This window comes from Xyrauchen texanus, chromosome 22 (assembly GCF_025860055.1).
Source record: "Xyrauchen texanus isolate HMW12.3.18 chromosome 22, RBS_HiC_50CHRs, whole genome shotgun sequence".
NCBI lineage: Eukaryota > Metazoa > Chordata > Actinopteri > Cypriniformes > Catostomidae > Xyrauchen > Xyrauchen texanus.
Window position 1 is genome coordinate 24,565,857 of NC_068297.1, and position 22,873 is coordinate 24,588,729.

General features: G+C 42.9%; 1 protein-coding gene across 1 annotated transcript in view; it reads left to right on the forward strand.

The window, feature by feature from the left end:
* The window catches only part of LOC127662563 (protein PALS1), a 67,109-nt gene that overhangs the window by 21,853 nt on the left and 22,383 nt on the right, over positions 1 to 22,873 (forward strand). Inside the window, exon 3 of the mRNA XM_052153807.1 lies at positions 18,975 to 19,495. Within this exon, the coding sequence (XP_052009767.1) occupies positions 19,192 to 19,495 (304 nt within the window). The 5' untranslated portion in view covers positions 18,975 to 19,191. The remainder of the gene's footprint in view (positions 1 to 18,974; positions 19,496 to 22,873) is intronic.

Consider the following 22,873-nt stretch of genomic DNA (forward strand, 5'->3'; position numbering starts at 1 on the left):
GGCATACTTAATTTTTTTTATGTTCCGGATCGGGTCACCCCCGATCGACCGCATTGCCTTTCAAACTGCACTCTTCTGCCTGCAAAATGAATACAAACGCGTTAGACACATGAACACTACATCTGCTTTGTGACACTTTTAGTACAGTCAACAGCAGGCATATGCGGCAACAATGTGCACAGACTAAAGTTGCCTCCAAAGTCGCTCACTTGTTCACTGATTCACTATTTCCTATACAGTGGATGTGTGCGAGTGCCCTATATCAGGCAATGAGTGAACGAAATGAGTGAGTGAATTCGGATGCTGACGTATATACACAGAGTATCGTGGAGAACGCTGGAGATGACGCGGACACAACTTCGTCACACATGTAGACTTATCATACCTGTAAGATAATAATAATCATAATAACAAAAATAATACGTGTTATTCTTATAAAATGGTATATACAATTAATCTTCATTCTGTTTGTCATGTTTAACCTTTAATATATATTTTCATTATTAAAATATTAATACTGCTAAAAACTGCCAACAAGTATAAAAACATTAGTACAAGCATACATTTGTATTTATATTTATTGTTTTTTACTATCTTGATAATTTCTTATTAACATTCGGCATCGATTCTGAGTGCCGAGAAGATATGATGTGGCACAACGCCCTCATATGACTGTAATACAGTGCTAAAGTTATTAATAACAACATCCATTGATTATTAGATTAATGTGGTAGATAGATTAGATTAGCAAAATTCCCACTGTGCGCCGTATTCAGAGTTAACAGAAATATTATGTCAGTGAATTAGTGGAAAAATAGAAACCACTAAGCATTTTAATGCCAAAAATAAATAAATAAATACATCAAATATTTCTTCTATATAAATAAATAGTTCCATTTATCTGTATGATTTGCATAGAGGACGAGTGAATTAGGAGTTTTCAGGAAGAAAAAAAAGTCACTGCTTGCACTAACAACTTTTGCAATTCACAGTGATTTGCTTCCTGACACCAACAGGATGGGACTATAGGTGTAGCATTTTTGCAGGCTGCCTTTAGTACTCCCAAAGTTTGCCTAAAGCTTATTAAGGCTCATGCCAGGAAGTGTTTTAGGCCATTCAGTTACTCATTTCAAACAAATATACTTTATTCCATGGAACACAAAAGGAGAAATTCTGAAGAATATTCATGCTACTTTTCCACACTATTTCAGGGCTCGACATTAACCAGGACTCCAGACATTTTTTTAAAAAAAGACTTAGGAGCGATTGGCTCCTAAACTGAAACATTAAGGAGCCAAATGGCTGTTTTTAGTAGCCAAATCACAGATTTTCTCAATTTAGATTGCTGTTCAGAAACCAGATGGAAAGCTGAAGAAAAGGAAGTCAGCTGATAACCCTTTCATCAAAGGTTTAATAAACTGTAAACATAGTTGAGAAGATACGTTTGCATTGTCTTTTGTCTCAATGTTCACACCCCTTTCATAATTTATACAAATATTTGATATACTCTCTTCAGAATCTACATTACAGATATTTACATAAAGTGTGCATATAAGTACACTGTAAAAAGTTTGCTGTAAATTTTACAGTAACTTACTGATTGTTGTATTTACATTTACAGTATTACTGTATTTTCATTTACAGTATATGTACCATATTTTCATTTACAGCATATGTACTGTGTTTTCATTTATAATTAATTGAATTTAAATGTAATTTAGTTAAGATTTAATTTGTATTTTTTGGTATTAATATTTTACACCTGTAAGAAAATCTAATTGTAGCAACACCCCCGTCCCCCCGTCCCCCCAAAAAATTCAAAATTACTCATATACATAATTTTACATTTATTGTCTTTGTTGAACATTTACTTAGTAAAACAAGTTCCTATGTATCTGTAATGTAACATAGCTAAAATTTCAAAGTGATACAAGCCCAAACAAAATGCAATAAAAAAAATCTGTTTGTTGTTACTTTTTTGTAATTTTGCCAATAAAAGTCAACAATTTCTCTGATGAGAGATGCCACAGGGAGATTCAGACTGATGCTTTTTCTTTGCATCCTCTATCCAGATTTTTGGCTGATGTGTGACTTTGATTGCTATTTGGTGCCATCAGGGTTGATTCTCAGAATGAACCTGCAAGCACAAGAAAAAATACATTATTTATCAAACCAGTGTTTCTCCAACTGTCATAACTCTGTAATGTATGCACTTTGGGGCCAATAATAGCAATATGTACTGAATACCTACAGGTAAAGTGCATAATTAGTTGATGATCCATGACATTCAAATCACTGAATCATTCAAATCACCATTACAACAAAATACTTATGCTGCAACCCTCATTTGAAAAATAAAATATATAAAAAGATTTATAGACTCACTAATTAACTTAACATACATGTGGGAAAAAGTATAGCAATGGGAGGAAACTCAAAGAAAGGCGCTAGCTGGCCAGCACATGGATACCCAGGATGCTCTTACTTCGAGGCAAAAATGCTTACCACTGAGCTGCCCTTTTTCAACCTAGACAGGTTGGCATTACAACAAAATCACTGTCCATTTTCCCACCAATACACTTCACATCCCTCATCTACTAAATTGACGGTTAATATCAAAATGAGAATAAGAATCAACTTTAATGGCCAAGTATTTGTACACATACAAGGAATTTGACCACAGTTTTTCATTGCTCTCAATGCGCTTACACAGGATTTATATTATATTGATCAATAATATATACATCAAAGTGGATTGACCCCAACCCCAATTAGGAATATAAATTCTGCACAATTTGTTGTCACGCTGTCATTTAACAATTGGTGTTATGCTGCTTTTGAAGTATTTAATGATGTACGAACCTGTGAATAAACTCCAGTGTACTGGCCGCCTCTTCCTGGTACTGCACATTGACTACATAGTAGCAGCCAAATAGGACAGCAAATGCTGATGAACAATCTGTTAGCTCCTGCAGCTGGATGATGACTCTGCCCTCCATAGTTAGCATCCATGTTTTTGCTTGGAGAACAGAATCTCCTGTAACAAACACCATCACAGCAGATTTTTATTATCGTCACAGGCTATGTTCAGCCTATGCGTAAGATCTTATAGTTGGTGTTGTACAGACCCACCATCTGATCATAATCTCAGCCATAGTATCAATTAATTAAATTATTTTCATAGCCTTACCAAGTGCAATCACCTTGGGATGCTGGGAACAGTGAAGCTTCTCTCTACATCTGCTGGAGTTGCAGTGACCTAAGTGCAGCAATTAACAAAAAGTAGGAAGAAATTCATTAAATATATAGAGAACATACTTGTGTCTTTCTTTACAATACTTTCTAATAGGCTCCTCTATAGAGGTTATGCTTATATGTCACTATGTGTTATATCTTGTGATACAACCCCTTGACCAGCTCAAGTATGTCTGCCTATCTTGCAATTCACAGTTAAATTCTATTACAGGCTTATTACCTGTAAAGTTAGATTTTTTTGAATGATGCAAATAAAATGTACCCTCAAATGCATGACACATACAAAACAGGAATAGTCTTTGAAATTTCAAACAATGATCCTAATTACAATCAGTATACTCTAGAAACAGCTGTTCAAATTAGCATTAATACTTACATCAGCCAAAAGAAAGAGTGAATCCTCTCTCTCTCTCTCTGAAGTACGTCATTGTGGTAATCATAAATAAAAACTGCAAGGTCAAGTTGACAAATCGTATCGATTACCTAACATAACCTCGGTTCTCTCTAGATGAGGGAACGAGTATTGCGTAAGCTAGCTTACGCTACGGGAAAGATTAATCTTTTCTGAGATATTGAAGCCAAAAACTTATCCTTAATTTTTGTATCCATTGTCAACGCTGTGCGGCAGCTGCAGACCTTGAGCGGGCTAGCTAGCGAGCTCATAGGTTGCTCTGTGGCAACTGCTGCAGCCTATAGACGAGCTTGGGCTGAACTCAGCATCCAATGAGAGGCGTCCGCGCTCACTGCATCAAAGCCCGCCAAAATGGGCGTGACTAGAGTGCATATAAGCGTAGTTCGTAGGCTGGAACCCTGGTTTTCATTGACTGAAACGAAAAGTCGCCGTGGCGCTGAAAGCACGGCCGGCTACGCAATACTCGTTCCCTCATCTAGAGAGGACCGAGGTTACGTTAGGTAACCGATACGTTCTCTTACGAGAGGTTCTCTCAGATATGCGTAAGCTAGCTTACGCCACGGAACCCATTGTCAACGCCATGCGCGCCAAGCATCCACTGTATGAGCCCCAGGGAATTAAGGGGGACCCGGGAGCCCTTATGAGTGGGGAAATAATATTTGGCCGGCAAGAATGCAGGTCATTGATTGTGTAATACATAAGCACATAGTGGGAAGGGAATCGACAGAGCGGCGGTGCCGGTCTGTGTGGAATGTGTCCCATCAGTGCAGCTCACCAGGGGAGCTGTAGCGTATTAAACCGCTAGTAGTTTTGCCTGCAGAGCGGGCACTTCCATATTGTAAAATCTGACAAAGGTGGAGGGGAAGTCCATCCCGCTGCCACACATATGTCGTGAATGGAAATCCCGCTGGACCATGCCCACGAGGATGCCATGCCTCTAGTGGAGTGAGCCCTAATGCCCAACGGGCATGGCAGGTCTTTTGACGCGTATGCAGCAGCAATAGCTTCCACTATCCATCTAGATAGTGTCTGTTTCAAGGCGGCGAGACCTTTGGTGCGCCCTCGAACGAAACGAAAAGCTGCTCAGAGCGCCTGAAAGCAGCGGAGCGCGCAGTATACAATCTCAGTGCTCTGACCGGGCAAAGGAGATTAGCGCTGCGTTCGCTATCGGATGCTGGCAGCGCCGATAGGGAAATGACCTGTGCTCTGAAAGGAGTACCGATCACCTTGGGAACATAGCCGTGTCTAGGCTTTAAAATGACCTTGGAGTCACTTGGTCCAAACTCAAGACACGCAGCGCTGACAGACAGCGCGTGAAGGTCTCCCACACGCTTGACTGATGACAGGGCAGTCAGAAAACGGTTTTGAGTGAAAGGTATTTCAAATCCACGGATTGAAGTGGTTCGAAAGGGGGCTTTCATAGTTTCGAGAACTATAGAAAGATCCCAGATAGGAACCGATGGGGGCGCGAGGGTTCATCCTTCTAGCTCCCCTGAGGAAGCGGATGACCAGCTCGCTTTTACCCCATGACTGGCCGTGCAGGGGTTCAGCTGAACGCCGCAACGGCCGCCACATACACTTTGAGCGTGGATGGGGATCTGCCCTTATCCAGCAGCTCTTGTAAAAATATGAGCAGCTGAAGACACCCCACATGTCCGCGGGTCCAGGTCTCTGTCGGTGCACCATTTTGAGAACACAGACCATTTTGACGCATAGAGTCTTCTCGTGGAAGGGGCTCTAGCGTGTATGATGGTGTTTATTACTCCTTCTGGCAGAGCGACGGGTAGTCGCTGATCACCCACGCATGCAGCCCCAGCCTCTGGGTGGGGATGCCAGATTGTGCCGCGAGCTTGAGAGAGGAGATCTGCTCTCACTGGGATGGGCCACGGCGCTGTCAGTGACAGCTGCGTAAGCTCCGGAACCATGTCTGATTCTCCCAACGTGGGGCTATGAGGAGCACCGAGTGACGCGCTTCCCTGATCCTCTGCATTACCTGTGGCAATAGCGAGACGGGAGGGAAGGCGTAAGCGGGCGCCTGGGCCAGTCCTGGGCCAGCGCGTCCTCACTTTTCGAGAAAAATATTGGGCAGTGAGAGTTCTCTTTGGACGTAAAGAGGTCTATCTCTGCTCTGCCGAATAGGTGCCATAACGTCTGGACTGTTTGAGCGTGCAGGGACCATTCCCCTGGGGGAATATTGTCTCTGGACAGTCTGTCCGGGCCGCCGCTCAGGTGGCCTGGCACGTGCGTCGCCCTCAGCGAGCGCAGGTGGCACTGGGACCAACTCGGTATGCGTTTCGTCAGATGGAAGAGGTTCCTGGATCTGACACCGCCCTGACGGTTTAGGTAGGATACCACAGATCTGTTGTCCGAATGGACCAGGACGTGGTGACCCTGAATGACCGGGAGAAAGCGACGAGCGCGCACTCGACCGCTATCATTTCCAGACAATTTATGTGAAGGAGCTTTTCCTGAACTGACCATAGGCCGAAAACCGGAGAGCCCTCGCGAGACCGCGCCCCAACCCGTGTTGGACGCTGCCTGTCGAGATGACTTTTCGGCGAGATACAGCTCCCATTGTCACTCCCCGCTGATACCATTCGGCCACTGTCCAGGGCTGCAGAGCTGATATACAGGTCTGAGTCACCTTGATGGGCTGGCGGCCTGTGGCCCAAGCCCGGCGAGACGCGTGGGTGTTTAGCCAATGCTGAAGCGGGCGCATGTGCAGTAAACCCAGCTGAAGTACTGCTGCGGCTGAGGCCATGTAACCTAGCACTCTCTGGAATTTCTTCAGAGGCGTGAGGCTGTTCATCTGAAAAGATGCGGCTAGTCGCTGAACACGGCGTGCGCTGTGTAGATAAGCGAGCCGTCATTGCCACGGAGTCTAGTTCTATTCCTAGGAAGGAAATGGTCTGACTGGGCTGTAGTGAGCTCTTGGTCCAATTGACTGCAAGACCCAAACTGTTCAGATGGCTGAGGAGAACTGCTCTGTGAGACAGAAGCTCCATATGTGACTGAGCCATAATCAGCCAGTCGTCCAAATAGTTCAGAATTCGCAAACCCTGACTCAGCAGGGGTGCGAGCGCCGCATCCATGCACTTCGTGAAAGTACGGGTGCTAAGGACAGGCCGAACGGAAGGACGGTGTATTGATAAACCTGGCCGTCAAGGCTAATCTCAAGAATGGCCTGTGACGGGATTTATCTGAATCTGAAAGTATGCATCTTTCAGATCAAGAGAAATAAACCAGTCCCCTGGCGCATTACGCGCCAGGAGTTTCCTGATTGTAAGCATTTTGAACGGTCTTTTGCAAGCACCTTGTTCAAAACCCTGAGATCTAATATGGGTCTGAGGCCGCCGTCTTTCTTGGGAACAAGAAAATAACGGCTGTAAAGCCCCGACTCGCTCAGAGAGGGTGGCACTTTTTCTATGGCCCTTTTGCACAGAAGTCTTGCTATTTCTGAACGAAGCATGCACGCTAAGCTTCCGTGTTCACAGTGGTTTCGAGCCACGCTCTGAAGCGAGGAGGGCGGCGATCGAACTGTAGCAAATAGCCCTGTTGTATTGTGCTTAACACCCACTTGGATATCCCTGGAATAGCTTCCCACGCTTTGAAGCGTAACGCTAGAGGGTGAATGGCCAATTCGCTCTGATTGTCGCGACACAGAGCGCTGAACAAAATGTGTGAGCTGCGTTTAGTGTGTTCATGCATGATTGCTCGCAGACAGCATGAACAGGCTATTTTGTGAGTGACTTCCGATTGGAATGAATGGGGAAAGAGTCACATCTGTTACGTGATGCGCAAGCATAGTCATGGGCACGGGACTTACACACAGAGGAATGGTTGCTGGCCGTGTAACAGAGCGGGCAGAGAATGGGCGCACGCATTTGTGGGCGCTTCGTTGACTCTGACGCCGAGCGGTTCAGTAATCGCTTTATGTGAGCGTGCTCTGGTGGGGACACGAGACATGCAGTGCTTGTGTGCAGAAGTGAACACTGGATTGTGGGCACATTTTCTACACATAGGGCTGGCCGTGTAACAGAGCGGGCAGAGAATGGGCGCACACGACGCATTTGTGGGCGCTTTCATTGACTCTGACGCCGAGCGGTTCATAACCGCTTTATGAGAGCGTGCTCTGATAGGGGCATCGGATGTGTTATGCTTGTGTGTAGGGGCTAACACTGGGTTGTGGGCACTTTCTACACATAAGACATGTTTGCTCTTTACAAGATTTATTTGGGTCGCCGTGAAAACGGCGTTTGAGTGCAGGCAAGCGGGCAGTGTCACCGGCTTGTTGGCTGCTAAATTCACCACTGTAGTAGCCTGAGAGAAGGGGACTGACTTTGACGGTGGTCCGGCCGCGGCGGGACTGAGCCGTCGTTTGTTCAACAAAGTTAGGAAGACTTCGGTTGCTCTGGTTTCAGCGTTACATTAAATTGAGGCCCGCGGGGGGGCGGCGGTCTGCGCCGGCTGTCCGAGCGCGATCGAGGGCGGCCGCCCTGTCGACGCTGAAAAGTCTGAGTTTGTTGAACTGGGCGCTGTGAAGAGGCTCGAGCAGGAGGCTGATCACGTGAGCGGCCTGCAGAGAAGCTAGTGCGACGCGGCAGGAAGAGGTTCATGGCTTGGGTGGCTTTCTGGACTTCTGAGAAGCGGTCAACAATGCCACTCACCGCGGAGCCGAAGAGACCGGTCGGAAAGAGCGGTGCGTTGAGGAACGTGGAGCGCTCTGCTTCTCCCATGTCGGCTAGTGTTAGCCATAAGTGTCTCTCGGTCACAGTCAGCGAGGCCATGCACTTCCCTAGAGCTTGGGCTGCAGCTTTGGTAGCGCGAAAGGGCGAGGTCTGTCGCGCTTCGTAGACCAGTAACAGCCTCTGGGTGCCTGCCTTTCTCATCCCACTCCCGAAGAAGGTCTGCTTGTAGGATCTGTAAAACGGCCAGCATAGGCAGAAGTCGCTCTGCAGGCCTTAGACGGGAGCACAGGCTTGGAACGCCATCTCGCAGAGGGCGGACAAAGGTGTGCTGCTACCGAGTCCTCGACCGGGGGGATGGAGGAGTAGCCTCTCTCAGTGGCGCCGTCCACCGACGTGAGAGAGGTGGAGACGTGGGAACGGGTCCTGGCTGAAAAAGGAGCGTTCCACAACTTTGCAAGCTCCGTATGTAATTCCGGCAGGAAGGGAGCGGCCCGGGCCGCGGGTGTAGAGCGGCGATGGCTTTGAAGAAAGCAGCCGCCGAAGTCTGTTGGGTGCCTGCTCAGGGGCGGTGACCACTCGAGCCCGAGGCGGTCAACGGCCTGTGTGAGGAGGCGTGTTAACTCCCCTTCGACTCCGGCGCGGGTCCTGCTGGATTCCTGGGCCGAGGAGGAGGCTTGGGAGCCTGACCACTCCTCACTGTCCGAAGCCATGATGGAACAGCGGCCCTTATTCTCCGCCTCGTCATCCGAGATGGCAGCAGTGCGGCCGCTCGGCGAGGCAGTCGCTTTAACCACAGTTTCCGGCAGCCTTTGTGAGCGGCGCTTCTTCCTGCGCGGCTGAAGGTAAGGCGGCGCGGCGGTTTCTGCTTTGAGCGCTTCGAGTCGAGCCCGCAGGGTCGACATCGGTAGCTCCTCGCAGAATCGCGATCCGCCTCAGTGAGGGCGAGCTCTGCGTGCCCCAGTCCCAGGCAGAGAGCGCAGATGATGTGGCGGTCTCCTGTGCTGAGAAGGGCGCGACATGAGGCGCAAGTGGAGCGAGGCATCTTGAAAAAGACGCCAGTACTTTTTGTGAATAGTTCGTGAGAACTAGCTTGCTGAATAAAAGGATACGCCGCCGGATGGCGTAGCTCGCAGGATGGCTGAAGGTGGCTGAGACGGCCGGCTTCTTCTAGCACTGTCCACGCTTGCTTGATGCCCCTCGAACGGCGACGCGGCTTCCAGGTCAGCGATGCAAAGAGCTTCGCTGAAGAGATGAAAATCAGGGTTCCAGCCTACTGAACTACGCTTATATGCACTCTAGTCACGCCCATTTTGGCGGGCTTTGATGCAGTGAGCGCCGGACGCCTCTCATTGGATGCGAAGTTCGCCCAAGCTCGTCTATAGGCTGCAGCAGTTGCCGCAGAGCAACCTATGAGCTCGCTAGCTAGCCCGCTGAAGGTCTGCAGCTGCCGCACTGCGTTGACAATGGATACAAAAATTAAGGATAATTTTTTGGCTTCAGTATCTCAGAAAAGATGAATCTTTCCCGTAGCGTAAGCTAGCTTACGCAATACGAGAGAACCTCTCGTAAGAGAACTACAATTAGTCAGGTTTGTATTTTGATATGGTGATAAAACCAGGAAAGCGTTCACACAGATAAAATTACATTGTTTGCACACAAATCGCGTGGTCATTTTTACAGTAACCACTAACTAGTTGCTCGATAAATATCAACCACGAGACATAATGTTATGAGAAGCTGCTGATTTAATCGGTGTAGCCTAACACTCTTTAGTGTTTCACATTAGATATTTGCGTTGAGTTCAACACTCCTCCTCCTGGTTAGCTAACGATAAAGCGGCAGAGGAACACACAAAAGTTGTGTTTCTCTGTTTAACTAAGGGTTTCTTCAGCTAATTTAATTGATATTAACATATTCACAAGTTGATAATATCACCGTTATGACGCCAATCACCGACAACTCCTAGCCAACAGCCAAAAAAACGGGCGCCATAAGACAAGTTACTGTTAATAAAACTTTCTTTAATCAGGTGACGCACGTTAGTATGCTGTAAACATTCCAAATCAATACATTTGAAAATGTCTCTGTTTTATATAATTAAATATAATAATACAAACAATATACTAACCTTTTTGATGAATCACCGTTGTAAAATTACATTCCCAGTTGTCCTTTATCTCACTTTCACCAAAAAGTATGGAAAAAATATTTGAAAATAAATCTCTCTTGCCATTGGTCAGTTTTTTTGTGGGTAGGTTCACTACTGTAAATGGATTTACAGTACAGAAGAATTACAGTAATGACCATATATTTTCCCATAATCCTTTGCTATTTACAGTAATGTACTGTATACACATTTTACAGTATCTTGGTGTACGTATAACAGTAAAATACTGTTCAAATTACAAAAATCAGTTACAGTGTAGTGTGTTGTCTTTCTGAGCATAAATGAATGTTTGCACCTTGTGTAATAGTTGTGTACAAGTCCCTCAATAGTCCTATGTGTCAAAAGCTTGATTATATATCATTTTTAATAGTTTTAAAATATCGCCTTAGTCTTTCTTAACTGTTACCGAATGGCCCAGACACAGATACTACAAGAGTGTAAATTGAATGAAATCCCAGATGCAGATTATAGTGCTACTTCAATCCCAATCAATAATTACCAGAAGATGAAAAAGTGGTTCACAATACGGGTCTTTTAATTATAAAGAAGCCCGAAATACACATGGGACTCTTTTTTTTTTTTTTTTTTTTTTTTTTTGTTTGTGCGCTCCCAGTTGTGAGCTCACTGACGGCTGATTCGCTGAGAAAGTAAATCTGATTTCAAACTGCTAACCTGAGCTCCTGAGTCCAAACCCTCAGTTCTTTTCAGGTGATTCATGAAAAAGATCTGGTTCAAAAGAGTCTCGTGCTGGGTTATTTGATGCATGCGGTGCAGCGAACTTGTCAGAAACAGAACATGTTAATAGCAGCATGAGACAGACTGGTTTTGCGTGTTCTAAAAACATATTTAATAACTCACAAGATAATGTCTGACAAAACTGCACATGAACGCACACAACACGAATAGATTTAAAATTATTGTCGTAATCAACTATATTTGTTTGCATTTGGGACAAGTGGATTTTTGAAGGGTCAAGTGAAAGAGAATTTTACTAGCCTGACTGGACAAGCAGACTGATTAAAACCTCAATAACAATAACAAAAACAAATAACCAGCGATATTTGTGATCGCCTAGACCTGTGTTACTTATTAGAAAGTTAATATTCTTATTCTGCTGTTGAAAGTAATCAAGAGCACGCAATTTAATAATTAACAAGCGATTTAGTAACAGCTGCATCCTCTTTGATTGACAGGTGGCTTATGTGTGTTTGCTGAACGTGTTCTGAAAATGCTCTCGTTAATGCACACCTGAATGATCAAATACATTTCACAATTTGGCCAAAATGCCCGTCTTGTTGAGGTATTCATGTAAACACAGAGAGGGATGACTAAAGTGTGGAGGAAAAAGCAGATTTGTATTAAAATGTCGGACTTGTAAGTATAAATGTAAGCTAATAGACCTGCTACTGTCTAACGTGTCATTATAATAATAAACAGAAAACACTCACTGCTCCTGACTGAATAACTTTAGTAGCTTTAAAAAAATAATTGATGTATTTTAATCATACAGTGAAGAACTGTAGTAGTTTTATGTTGCATTTCATTCTGAATGTTTACTTGAATACTTGATACTGCTGTTAAAAACATTTAAAGCTGTTAAAATAGCACATAATTTTCTTTATTATTATTTTTTGTTCTATTATTTTTCATCTATTTCTATTCAGTGCTGCTTTTTAATGTTATTGTATTACTGACTATTTTCTAGTCTTGAATGATTACTTGAAAACATTCTTCCATAATTAACATATTAGTTGTGGTGTTATTTGTTGTGGTTTTGAAGCTGTATTGAGAATCATTCAATTTCATGACCGACTACTGAAAGTCTGGTATTGTGATAATGTATAGCCTTTATTGTACATGGTAAACTCTTGTTGTAATAACATGATGAAAAAGTAGATCTCATTCCATAGAAGTGTGAGCACCCCTGCTGTTAATGATGGCAATGGAGGCTTTTCTTTATTTGACTACCATATGTAACATAAAATAATTATCATATGTCAATATCCTCCTCCCCTACCTGGTGCAGTTTACATTTCTGTCGCACAGAATTGAGTTGATTGCTTAGGTACACCATTAGGTTGGGCATTGTTCATAAGTTTAGAAAAATATACAACATAAACTTTGACATGTTACTTGAACATGTAAATGTCCTTTTTTCAATCCGAACAAGTAACTTTTTTTTACTCGGACAAGTGAATGACCACTTGTCCAGAGGACAAGCATATTACAATGTTTAATGTCGAGCCCTGCTTTTTAAGTGACCAACAGCTGCCGGCTGGCACGTTGAGGCTAAATGCTAGCACTCGATCAACAGTGAGACATAGTATTATTTCTATAAAGTCCCTTGCACCTGCATGTGGCATGCTAATCTGGTATTCATAACTTTCCACTCAAGCGGTTTTGCTAATAGTATGATTTGTAATTAAACCGTTAAATAAGAAAAATATGTTGCAATTTCACAAGTGGACTTTTGAAACAAGTTATGTTAGGCTATTCTTATATAAAGTACTTGCATATTGGGGGTTGTTCAGCACAGTTATTTACAAGGAAAATTAAAAATGGCACAGAGTGTCAAAAAGTTTGCTTACCCCTGCTCTAAAAGTGTAAAAAAAAAAAAAAAAGCACATTTGTATCTAGAAATGTCATTATTTAAGCCATTACTCACTGAATAAATTACCTTTAGCATCTTTCAGACCTAATTTGGGCTACCACCAGGAATGCATCGATAATTCAAAGCTAGCCTAATTGTGCCTGATATTTTGACCTTTTGAGTTTTAACCCTTTAAAACTGAGCTGCTTTAATTTATTAGTAAAATAAATAAACAAATAAAAACAACTACAGGGTAACCACTGGTCCATAAAAAGTCTAACATTTTTGGCCACAAGTCTTACATTTCTTAAAATACAAGAGGTCTTAAATTATGTTTGCAAAGATCTTAAATTTTGAGTTAGAATAGAGGAGATGCTTAAAACAGCAAACATGTGTGATTATTTGGCTCTTTTTATTCGTCGAACTTCAAGGCAAGTGTAAAGAAATTGGTTAAAAGTCTTCAATGATCACACTGCAGTGTCGCAAACTGTTTATCCAGAAAAGTGAAGCATATGGCAAAACACACATCATAATAAAAGCACGATTCAAAATAAAATCTAGATGCCTGAAATGTAATAAAAATATATTACAACTTTATAGTAAAATGTTATATTCTCTATTTATTATTATAGAGAATATAACATTTTACTATAAAGTTGTAATATATTTTTATTAAACATTATTATGATAATTATTATAATAATTAAAGTATCACAAGCAAGACATCTGTTGAATAAAGATTTGGCAAAAAAATAAGCAATGACACGTTAAAACGTTTTATGTTCACTTGATAAAATTAAGAATGTATTGATTAGACACCATTTTGATGATGAAATTAAATTAAACTTTAAAAAAAATTCTGGAAAATAATAATTAACCTATATTATTAAAATAATAAAAAATAACTAAACTGGTGTGTTCAAAAGCACATTATCATATTAGCATGTTTTTGCTGTGGTATCGAAATTGGTATCTCGAACCGTGACATTTAACTGGTATCGTACCGACTACTAAAATTTTGGTACCGTGACAACACTATTCCAAAGTGTAGAACATATTAAAAAGACAAAAATTTGGGAATTTTGTGTACTGTGATTGTGAACTGGAATGTTTTGGGATACTTAAAAAAAAAATAAAGCCTCACTAGCCCCGGGCCATCGGACAGTCTTTATTGTCGAGCCCTGCTTTAACATATAAAACAATCCATACAGATAAACAAATTGAATAAAAAATCTAATTAAACTGTAATGTTAGTAAACAGCTCTTCCGCATTTGGTCATGGTTCCCCACTAATGGCAATAATCTCAAAATGGCTCTCTCTCGTTCAGCCAGCATTCAACAGCTCATTGACCGATTGAGTTTGGTTTGAGTGTGTGTTGTCGCATATTTACTGAACTTATGATGTTACAGATGCCATTATACAGTGCTTCTGTAAGCGAGCGATCCCTCCTGTTTATATTCAACAAAGCTGTCAGTGTTGCGGTGCGCAACGTGCAAGGTTGTAGCTGTCTAGTTTTGACACCTTTCATATCATGGCGCTCACCCATAATAAAGCAAATTCACAAGAAGGGCAGCAATAGCAAAAATTTATTTGTAGCTACCAGAACTACTAAGAGAAACACTTAAACACCTGTTACATCTCTTCTTAATCTCTCCATCTAACTTATACATGTATTTTCTCTGCCATGTGAATCAGTATACATATACACTCACCTAAAGGATTATTAGGAACACCATACTAATACTGTGTTTGACTCCCTTTCGCCTTCAGAACTGCCTTAATTCTACGTGGCATTGATTCAACAAGGTGCTGAAAGCATTCTTTAGAAATGTTGGCCCATATTGATAGGATAGCATCTTGCAGTTGATGGAGATTTGTGGGATGCACATCCAGGGCACGAAGCTCCCGTTCCACCACATCCCAAAGATGCCTCAGTGACTCATTGTCATGTTCAAGAAACCAATTTGAAATGATTCGAGCTTTGTGACATGGTGCATTATCCTGCTGGAAGTAGCCATCAGAGGATGGGTACATGGTGGCCATAAAGGGATGGACATGGTCAGAAACAATGCTCAGGGCGGCCGTAGCATTTAAACGATGCCCAATTGGCACTAAGGGGCCTAAAGTGTGCCAAGAAAACATCCCCCACACCATTACACCACCACCACCAGCCTGCACAGTGGTAACAAGGCATGATGGATCCATGTTCTCATTCTGTTTATGCCAAATTCTGACTCTACCATCTGAATGTCTCAACAGAAATCGAGACTCATCAGACCAGGCAACATTTTTCCAGTCTTCAACTGTCCGATTTTGGTGAGCTCTTGCAAATTGTAGCCTCTTTTTTCCTATTTGTAGTGGAGATGAGTGGTACCCGGTGGGGTCTTCTGCTGTTGTAGCCCATCCGCCTCAAGGTTGTGTGTGTTGTGGCTTCACAAATGCTTTGCTGCATACCTCGGTTGTAACAAGTGGTTATTTCAGGCAAAGTTGCTCTTCTATCAGCTTGAATCAGTCGGCCCATTCTCCTCTGACCTCTAGCATCAACAAGGCATTTTCAGCCCACAGGACTGCCGCATACTGGATGTTTTTCCTTTTCACACCATTCTTTGTAAACCCTAGAAATGGTTGTGCGTGAAAATCCCAGTAACTGAGCAGATTGTGAAATACTCAGACCGCCCGTCTGGCACCAACAACCACGCCACGCTCAAAATTGCTTAAATCACCTTTCTTTCCCATTCTGACATTCAGTTTGGAGTTCAGGAGATTGTCTTGACCAGGACCACACCCCTAAATGCATTGAAGCAACTGCCATGTGATTGGTTGATTAGATAATTGCATTAATGAGAAATTGAACTGGTGTTCCTAATAATCCTTTAGGTGAGTGTATATATATATCATAATATATATCATTATATGAATAATATACATTATAACGTATGTAAATATCTATCTTGAATATAATGTAATGTAATATATAATGTTTGTTACTCACTTGAACCACCAAGTATGACATTTATACCGATGTTCTGCTTTATTGAATTGGAAATAAAGGGTATTAGACATAAATTGTCTCATGCTAACATTTCATGTCACTGTGAGGGTTATTTGATCATACATTTTAATTTGGATCATCTGCTGTACGTGACAATATGTAATTTTCACAATGCAGTAAGCATGCACGTGACAAAAATGGCTCTTTAGTTTTATACAAATGGGTTTTCTCACATTTTGGTTTTTTCTTAATTAAATATTTACAAAAAATGGAAAATGGCATTGACGATCCCAAATAAAACAAGCCCAAATCAATGTAACAGTGTATACATGTTAAAACGGACGGCCACGTCTCCTCTGGCAGACGGTAGCAGCGAGGACTCCACTATAGCACATCCCACCCCTTCCCGGTTTTCGGCACCAGTTTAATGGGTAAAGGATGAGCAAGGAGGTGATGGGACAGGACAGGTAAACTTTAATGACAGAAATGAACTTAAAAGAACTTAAAACACGTAGACGCACACACCATGTGACCGCGTTTGTCTCTCTCTCCCGAACTGGCATCTCCAGCTCCCCTTTAACTCTCTCTCCCGATGATTATTGACAGCGCCGGCAGTGCATACTCTCAGCCCGGCAATGCCCTCCTGCTCATCACACATGGATCTGGGAAGTCATATATTAAACAGTATAGTTAAAATAATATTGTATATAGAGTTGTATATTCAAAAGTGATGGTTATAACGGGCTAGCACCTGCCAAATGCGACAAGGCTGAATCTAGTTTGCGAGCTCCTCATCCAAATGCAGGAATTTTATGCACTGGTAATTTGCTCATCTACCCGCAAGAGACGGGCGACCTGTAAGACATCGCCGAGTGATACATGATGTTAGACACAAAGACACGCACGTGAAGAAACACACATTATTGTATTTTTTTAAGAACGGACAAAAGAAAAGCAGTCAATGCCCATATCTGATCCTCTGTTTGCTCATAGTCGTTTAGCATGAGCCTGTCTTTTGAAACAAGTGCATGTAAAGAGTTTTCATTCTTTTTTCTCTGTTTCATTCATCTGAAAACTGTTTGCTTGTTGTCTATAATACTGCAAATTATATCTGATCATCTCAGGAGGTGCTGTGAGTTTAATTTGTTTTATTTCCATGAAGCAGTTTGCGGTTAACATGCATTGTGAACGCAATTCTGCAGGGCCAGTAATATATATCTTTGTATTAAAGAAACAAAGGCAAATAATCATAAAATAATACAAGAAATGTTCACCTTGAACCTTAAATTGAGTTCTATTTTATTTTCAGGCAGCGTTAACTATTAAAATGCAATACAAACACAAATTCAATAAGAACACACATTTGGTAGCATTATTTTGGGGAAAAAAGGGAATTAATTAATCTTTATTATGATTATTATTTTGACATTTATAATTCTTAATTTGTAGGCTGTTAGTAATTTTCCATATGTTGTCGTTGACTGATAATTGCATGATGGCAAATGGGGCAGTTAGAGATGGTAATTGTTTGGATCTGGGGAGGTGGTTATATACATTTTGTTTTGTTTTTTACTTTTTGTTTGTTTTTCTTGTTTCAATTAATTTGTAAAGCAAAATCAATCAAGCAGAAATGTTTTTTATGTATTGCCCAGGCCTAGCTCAGTCACAATATTTGTTTGGTTGGGGAATTAAGTATTCGATCTGTTTTTGGCACGTTTAAAAGTGAGTGTTTAGTTTACACATTTTCACACCCATGGAGAACCATACCTGCCATGAGGTTGTATTCATGTCATGCCATTTATATTTATTACTTTTGATTATGGTGTTGGCTGGTTCTTTTATTTTATGCCCACATTGAAAGTAGTTAGAGAAGTGAGTAGTGGAGGAGGTGTAGATGGAGGGACAAGGTTATGCATTATCCATTACATGTCGTTCCTTTATTCTATGAGATGGTTTTTCCTGAAAGGAGATGCCCATTTTAAGTGTTGTCACTTTCTCATGCATAATTCATTGGTAAGAACGTAGGCAGTCTGAGTCAACAGCAAACACTTAAATCGTAAATCACTCCGCCATGAATACTGTCGTTACAAGAGCTGTTTTAAAGCATCTCCACACACAGCTCATCATCTGACTCACTGGGTGACAGAGCCATGACTCAGGAATATTTGTTACCGGAATCCTTATAAGAGGATGGAAAGAAAGGCTTGGGCGGCCAAGGGTCAGGGCTGCTCACATCTGCAGGGTTTTGGTGGGGGGTGAGAAGTGGATTGGGATTTTCTGAAAGTGTCAGCTGTATGAAATCGAGATGATGTAGAGGTAGATAACAGAGAGATCTGGCCTGTCTCAAACAGCTGATGCTGCATGCACAACCACAAGGCTGTGTGTGTGTGTGTGTGTGTGTGTGTGTGTGTGAGAGAGAGATAGAATCTCTGTTTAGCTGTAAGTGCATATGTTATGAGGACTGATATGTTTTTTTTGTTGTCTTTTTTTGGAAATTACTGTGCAGTTTATTAATCTGAAAACGCTGCCTAAATAACTGTACACTTATTTAGGTCTGTATGCCATAAATAGCACTCGATTAAATCAGCAATGCTACAAGCACTCCACAGGAAAGTAATATATCTTCCTGTTGTAACAGTATAGAAGCTTTTGTGTTTTGCATATACGCAGATTATGAATAAAAATATCATGCCAAAACAAAGCATACTGTATATCACAATGTATATTTATTCAGATTTTTTAAGTATTCAAAAAAATTATTGTTTTATCCTGGTGAAGTTTTTTCATTCTGAGCAGTAACATCTCAATCATGCTCTTGGTCAAGCTTGGGTGTGTGTTAAACTCTAACCACTATTCCTTTTTTATCCAGGTGTGGCTCCCTCTTTGGAGCCGCTGCTGACCTCAGCCCTACTGTCATGGCCTCAGCCCTCACACCATGTAGAAAGCACCCCTCCTAACCCTCAGCCCACACATACACACACTCCCACACACACACAATACACCACCACACTCTCGCACAGCAATAATGACCACCCCCTACATGAACGGATATGTGACCCGAGGGAGGGAGCGGCGGAGGCACTGACATGCTGGAGGAGGTGGTGCAGAGGCACAGGGAGATGGCGGTGGACTGCCCTGGAGACCTGGGTGCCCGCACCCTGCCCGTCAGACGCAGCGCTCAGCTCGAACGGATCCGGCAGCAGCAGGAGGACCGCAGGAGACGCGAGGAGGAGGGACGCAAGGAGCTTGATCTTAACTCCTCCATGCGTCTCAAGAAGCTCTCCCAGAACCCCAAGGTGGGCATCGATAACCCCACCTTTGAGCAAATGGAAGGTCCTGGAGGCTCCATAGGAGGTCTGCAAAACCTCATCGCATCACCAGCTCTACTAGGTGGGTGTTATAAACTGCTAATTAACAATGTTTCCAAAGATTGGTGCTAAACTATGCCCACCCCCTTCACTTCTGTTCACTTGAAGGGTTAGTTCACCCAAAGATGAAAGTTATTTGATCATTTACCCGCCCTCATGCCATCCCAGGTGTGTATGTCTTTCTTTCTTCAGCAGAACACAAACAAAGATTTTTAGAAGAATATCTCAACTCTGTAGGTCCATACAATGCAAGTGAATGGTGATCAAACCTTTTGTAGCTCCAAAACTCACATAAAAGTAATCTATAAGACTCCAGTGGTTAAAGCAATATCTTCAGAAATGATATGATAGGTGTGGGTGAGAAACAGAACAATATTTAAGTCCTTTTTTACTCTAAATCTCTACTTTCACATTCACTTTCAGATGATAAAAAAGACTTAAATTTGTATCTGTTTCTCACCCACACCTATCATATCACTTCTGAAGATATGGATTTAACCACTGGAGTCATGTTAACTCACATTATGTTTCCTTCATGTGAGATTTGGTGCTATGATGGTCTGAGAACCATGCACTTGCATTGTATGGACCTACAGAGCTGAGATATTCTTCTAAAAATCTTTGTTTGTGTTCAGCTGAAGAAATAAAGTCATGCATATCTAGGATGGCATGAGGGTAAACATTGTGAAAACTGTCCTTTTTGCAAGTGGATGTTGACATTTGAAGCTCCAAAAAGAACTGATATTATGCAAAAACTTCATCCAAACGACTCCAGCTGTTAAGTGAATGTCTTCTAAAGCAACACAATGGCTTTCGGTGTGAAAAAGATCAATATTTATGTACTTTTTAACTATAATCCATCGCTTCCAGTCAGCAGCGGTATGCCCATTTGACGTAATCGAATTGGCATATGCGACGCGTGAGAACATATGCACGTGTGGCACACCTGGAGGAGCAGCGCTGTTTACAACAGAGTAGGAGGAACGCTGTACATAAGCTTAGTTTGTTTTGGTTTAGATATGTATTTATCTGTTTCTTTACTCTCAATGTTGCATTTGTGTCCTTATCCTGGATTTCTCAACTGAGAGGAGAATGTGAGATTACGTCCATAACATGGCAACGGAATACATCACACGAGAGACCGTTTGAGCTCAGCTCTCATTGAAGCTTAACGGAAGCAATTGTTTATAATTAAAAAGTACTTAATCTTTTTCTCACACCACTTTAGAATACATTAATTTGACCACTGTAGTTGTATGGATGATGTTTATGCTGACTGTCTGTGTTTTTGGAGCTTCAAATGTCAGATCACCATCCACTTGCTTTTTAAGGACCTGCTAAGCTATTTTTCTCCAAATGTGTTCTGCTGATGAAAGAAGATCATACACACCTGGGATATCACTATCCTTTTAAGAGCAAGCAGCAGTAGATATGCAGGGTTGTGAATACCATTTGGCACTAGGGATGCAACAGTTTCAGTGTTTCACAATATACCTCAGTTCTCTTACGAGAGGTTCTCTCGTATTGCGTAAGCTAGCTTACGCTACGGGAAAGATTAATCTTTTCTGAGATATTGAAGCCAAAAAATTATCCTTAATTTTTGTATCCATTGTCAACGCAGTGCGGCAGCTGCAGACCTTGAGCGGGCTAGCTAGCGAGCTCATAGGTTGCTCTGTGGCAACTGCTGCAGCCTATAGACGAGCTTGGGCGAACTCGCATCCAATGAGAGGCGTCCGTGCGCTCACTGCATCAAAGCCCGCCAAAATGGGCGTGACTAGAGTGCATATAAGCGTAGTTCGTAGGCTGGAACCCTGATTTTCATCTCTTCAGCGAAGCTCTTCGCATCGCTGACCTGGAAGCCGCGTCGCCGTTCGAGGGGCATCAAGCAAGCGTGGACAGCGCTAGAAGAAGCCGGCCGTCTCAGCCACCTTCAGCCATCCTGCGAGCTACGCCATCCGACGACGTATCCTTTTATTCAGCAAGCTAGTTCTCACGAACTATTCACAAAAGAGTACGAGCGTCTTTTTCAAGTGTTTCAGTGTTCACCCCTACACACAAGCATAACACATCCCGTGCCCCTAACAGAGCACGCTCTCATAAAGCGGTTACGAACCGCTCGAGCGTCAGAGTCATTGAAGGCGCCCACAAATGCGTGCGCGCGCCCATTCTCTGGCCGCTCTGTCACACGACCAGCCCTATGTGTAGAAAAAGTGCCCACAATCCAGTGTTCACCTCTACACACAAGCACTGCATGTCTCGTGTCCCCACCAGAGCACACTCACATAAAGCGGTTACGAACCGCTCGAGCGCTAGAGTCAATAAATGCGACCCACGAATACGTCGCGACGCCCATTCTCTGCCCGCTCTGTTACACGGCCAGCAAACATTCCTCTGTGTGTAAGTCCGTGCCCATGACTATGCTTGCGCATCACGTAACAGATGTGACTCTTTCCCCATTCATTCCAATCGGAAGTCACTCACAAAACAGCCTGTTCATGCTGTCTGCGAGCAATCATGCATAAACACACTAAACGCGCTCACACATTTTGTTCAGCGCTCTGTGTGCGGCAATCAGAGCGAATTGGCCATTCACCCTCTAGCGTTACGCTTCAAAGCGTGGGAAGCTATTCCAGGGATATCCAAGTGGTGTTAAGCACAATACAACAGGGCTATTTGCTACAGTTCGATCGCCGCCCTCCTCGCTTCAGAGCGCAGCTCGAAACCACTGTGAACACGGAAACAGCGAGCATGCTTCGTTCAGAAATAGCAAGCCTTCTGTGCAAAAGGGCCATAGAGAAAGTGCCACCCTCTCTGAGCGAGTCGGGGCTTTACAGCCGTTATTTTCTTGTTCCCAAGAAAGACGGCGGCCTCAGACCCATATTAGATCTCAGGGTTTTGAACAAGGTGCTTGCAAAAAGACCGTTCAAAATGCTTACAATCAGGAAACTCCTCGCGCATATGCGCCAGGGGACTGGTTTATTTCTCTCGATCTGAAAGATGCATACTTTCAGATTCAGATAAATCCCGTCACAGGCCATTCTTGAGATTCGCCCGACGGCCAGGTTTATCAATACACCGTCCTTCCGTTCGGCCTGTCCTTAGCACCCCGTACTTTCACGAAGTGCATGGGTGCGGCGCTCGCACCCCTGCGGAGTCAGGGTTTGCGAATTTTGAACTATTTGGACGACTGGCTGATTATGGCACAGTCACATATGGAGCTTCTGTCTCACAGAGCAGTCCTCCTCAGCCATCTGAACAGTTTGGGTCTTGCAGTCAATCGGACCAAGAGTTCACTGCAGCCCAGTCAGACAATTTCCTTCCTTGGAATAGAACTAGACTCCGTGGCAATGACGGCTCGCTTATCTACACAGCGCACGCGCCGTGTTCAGCGACTAGCCGC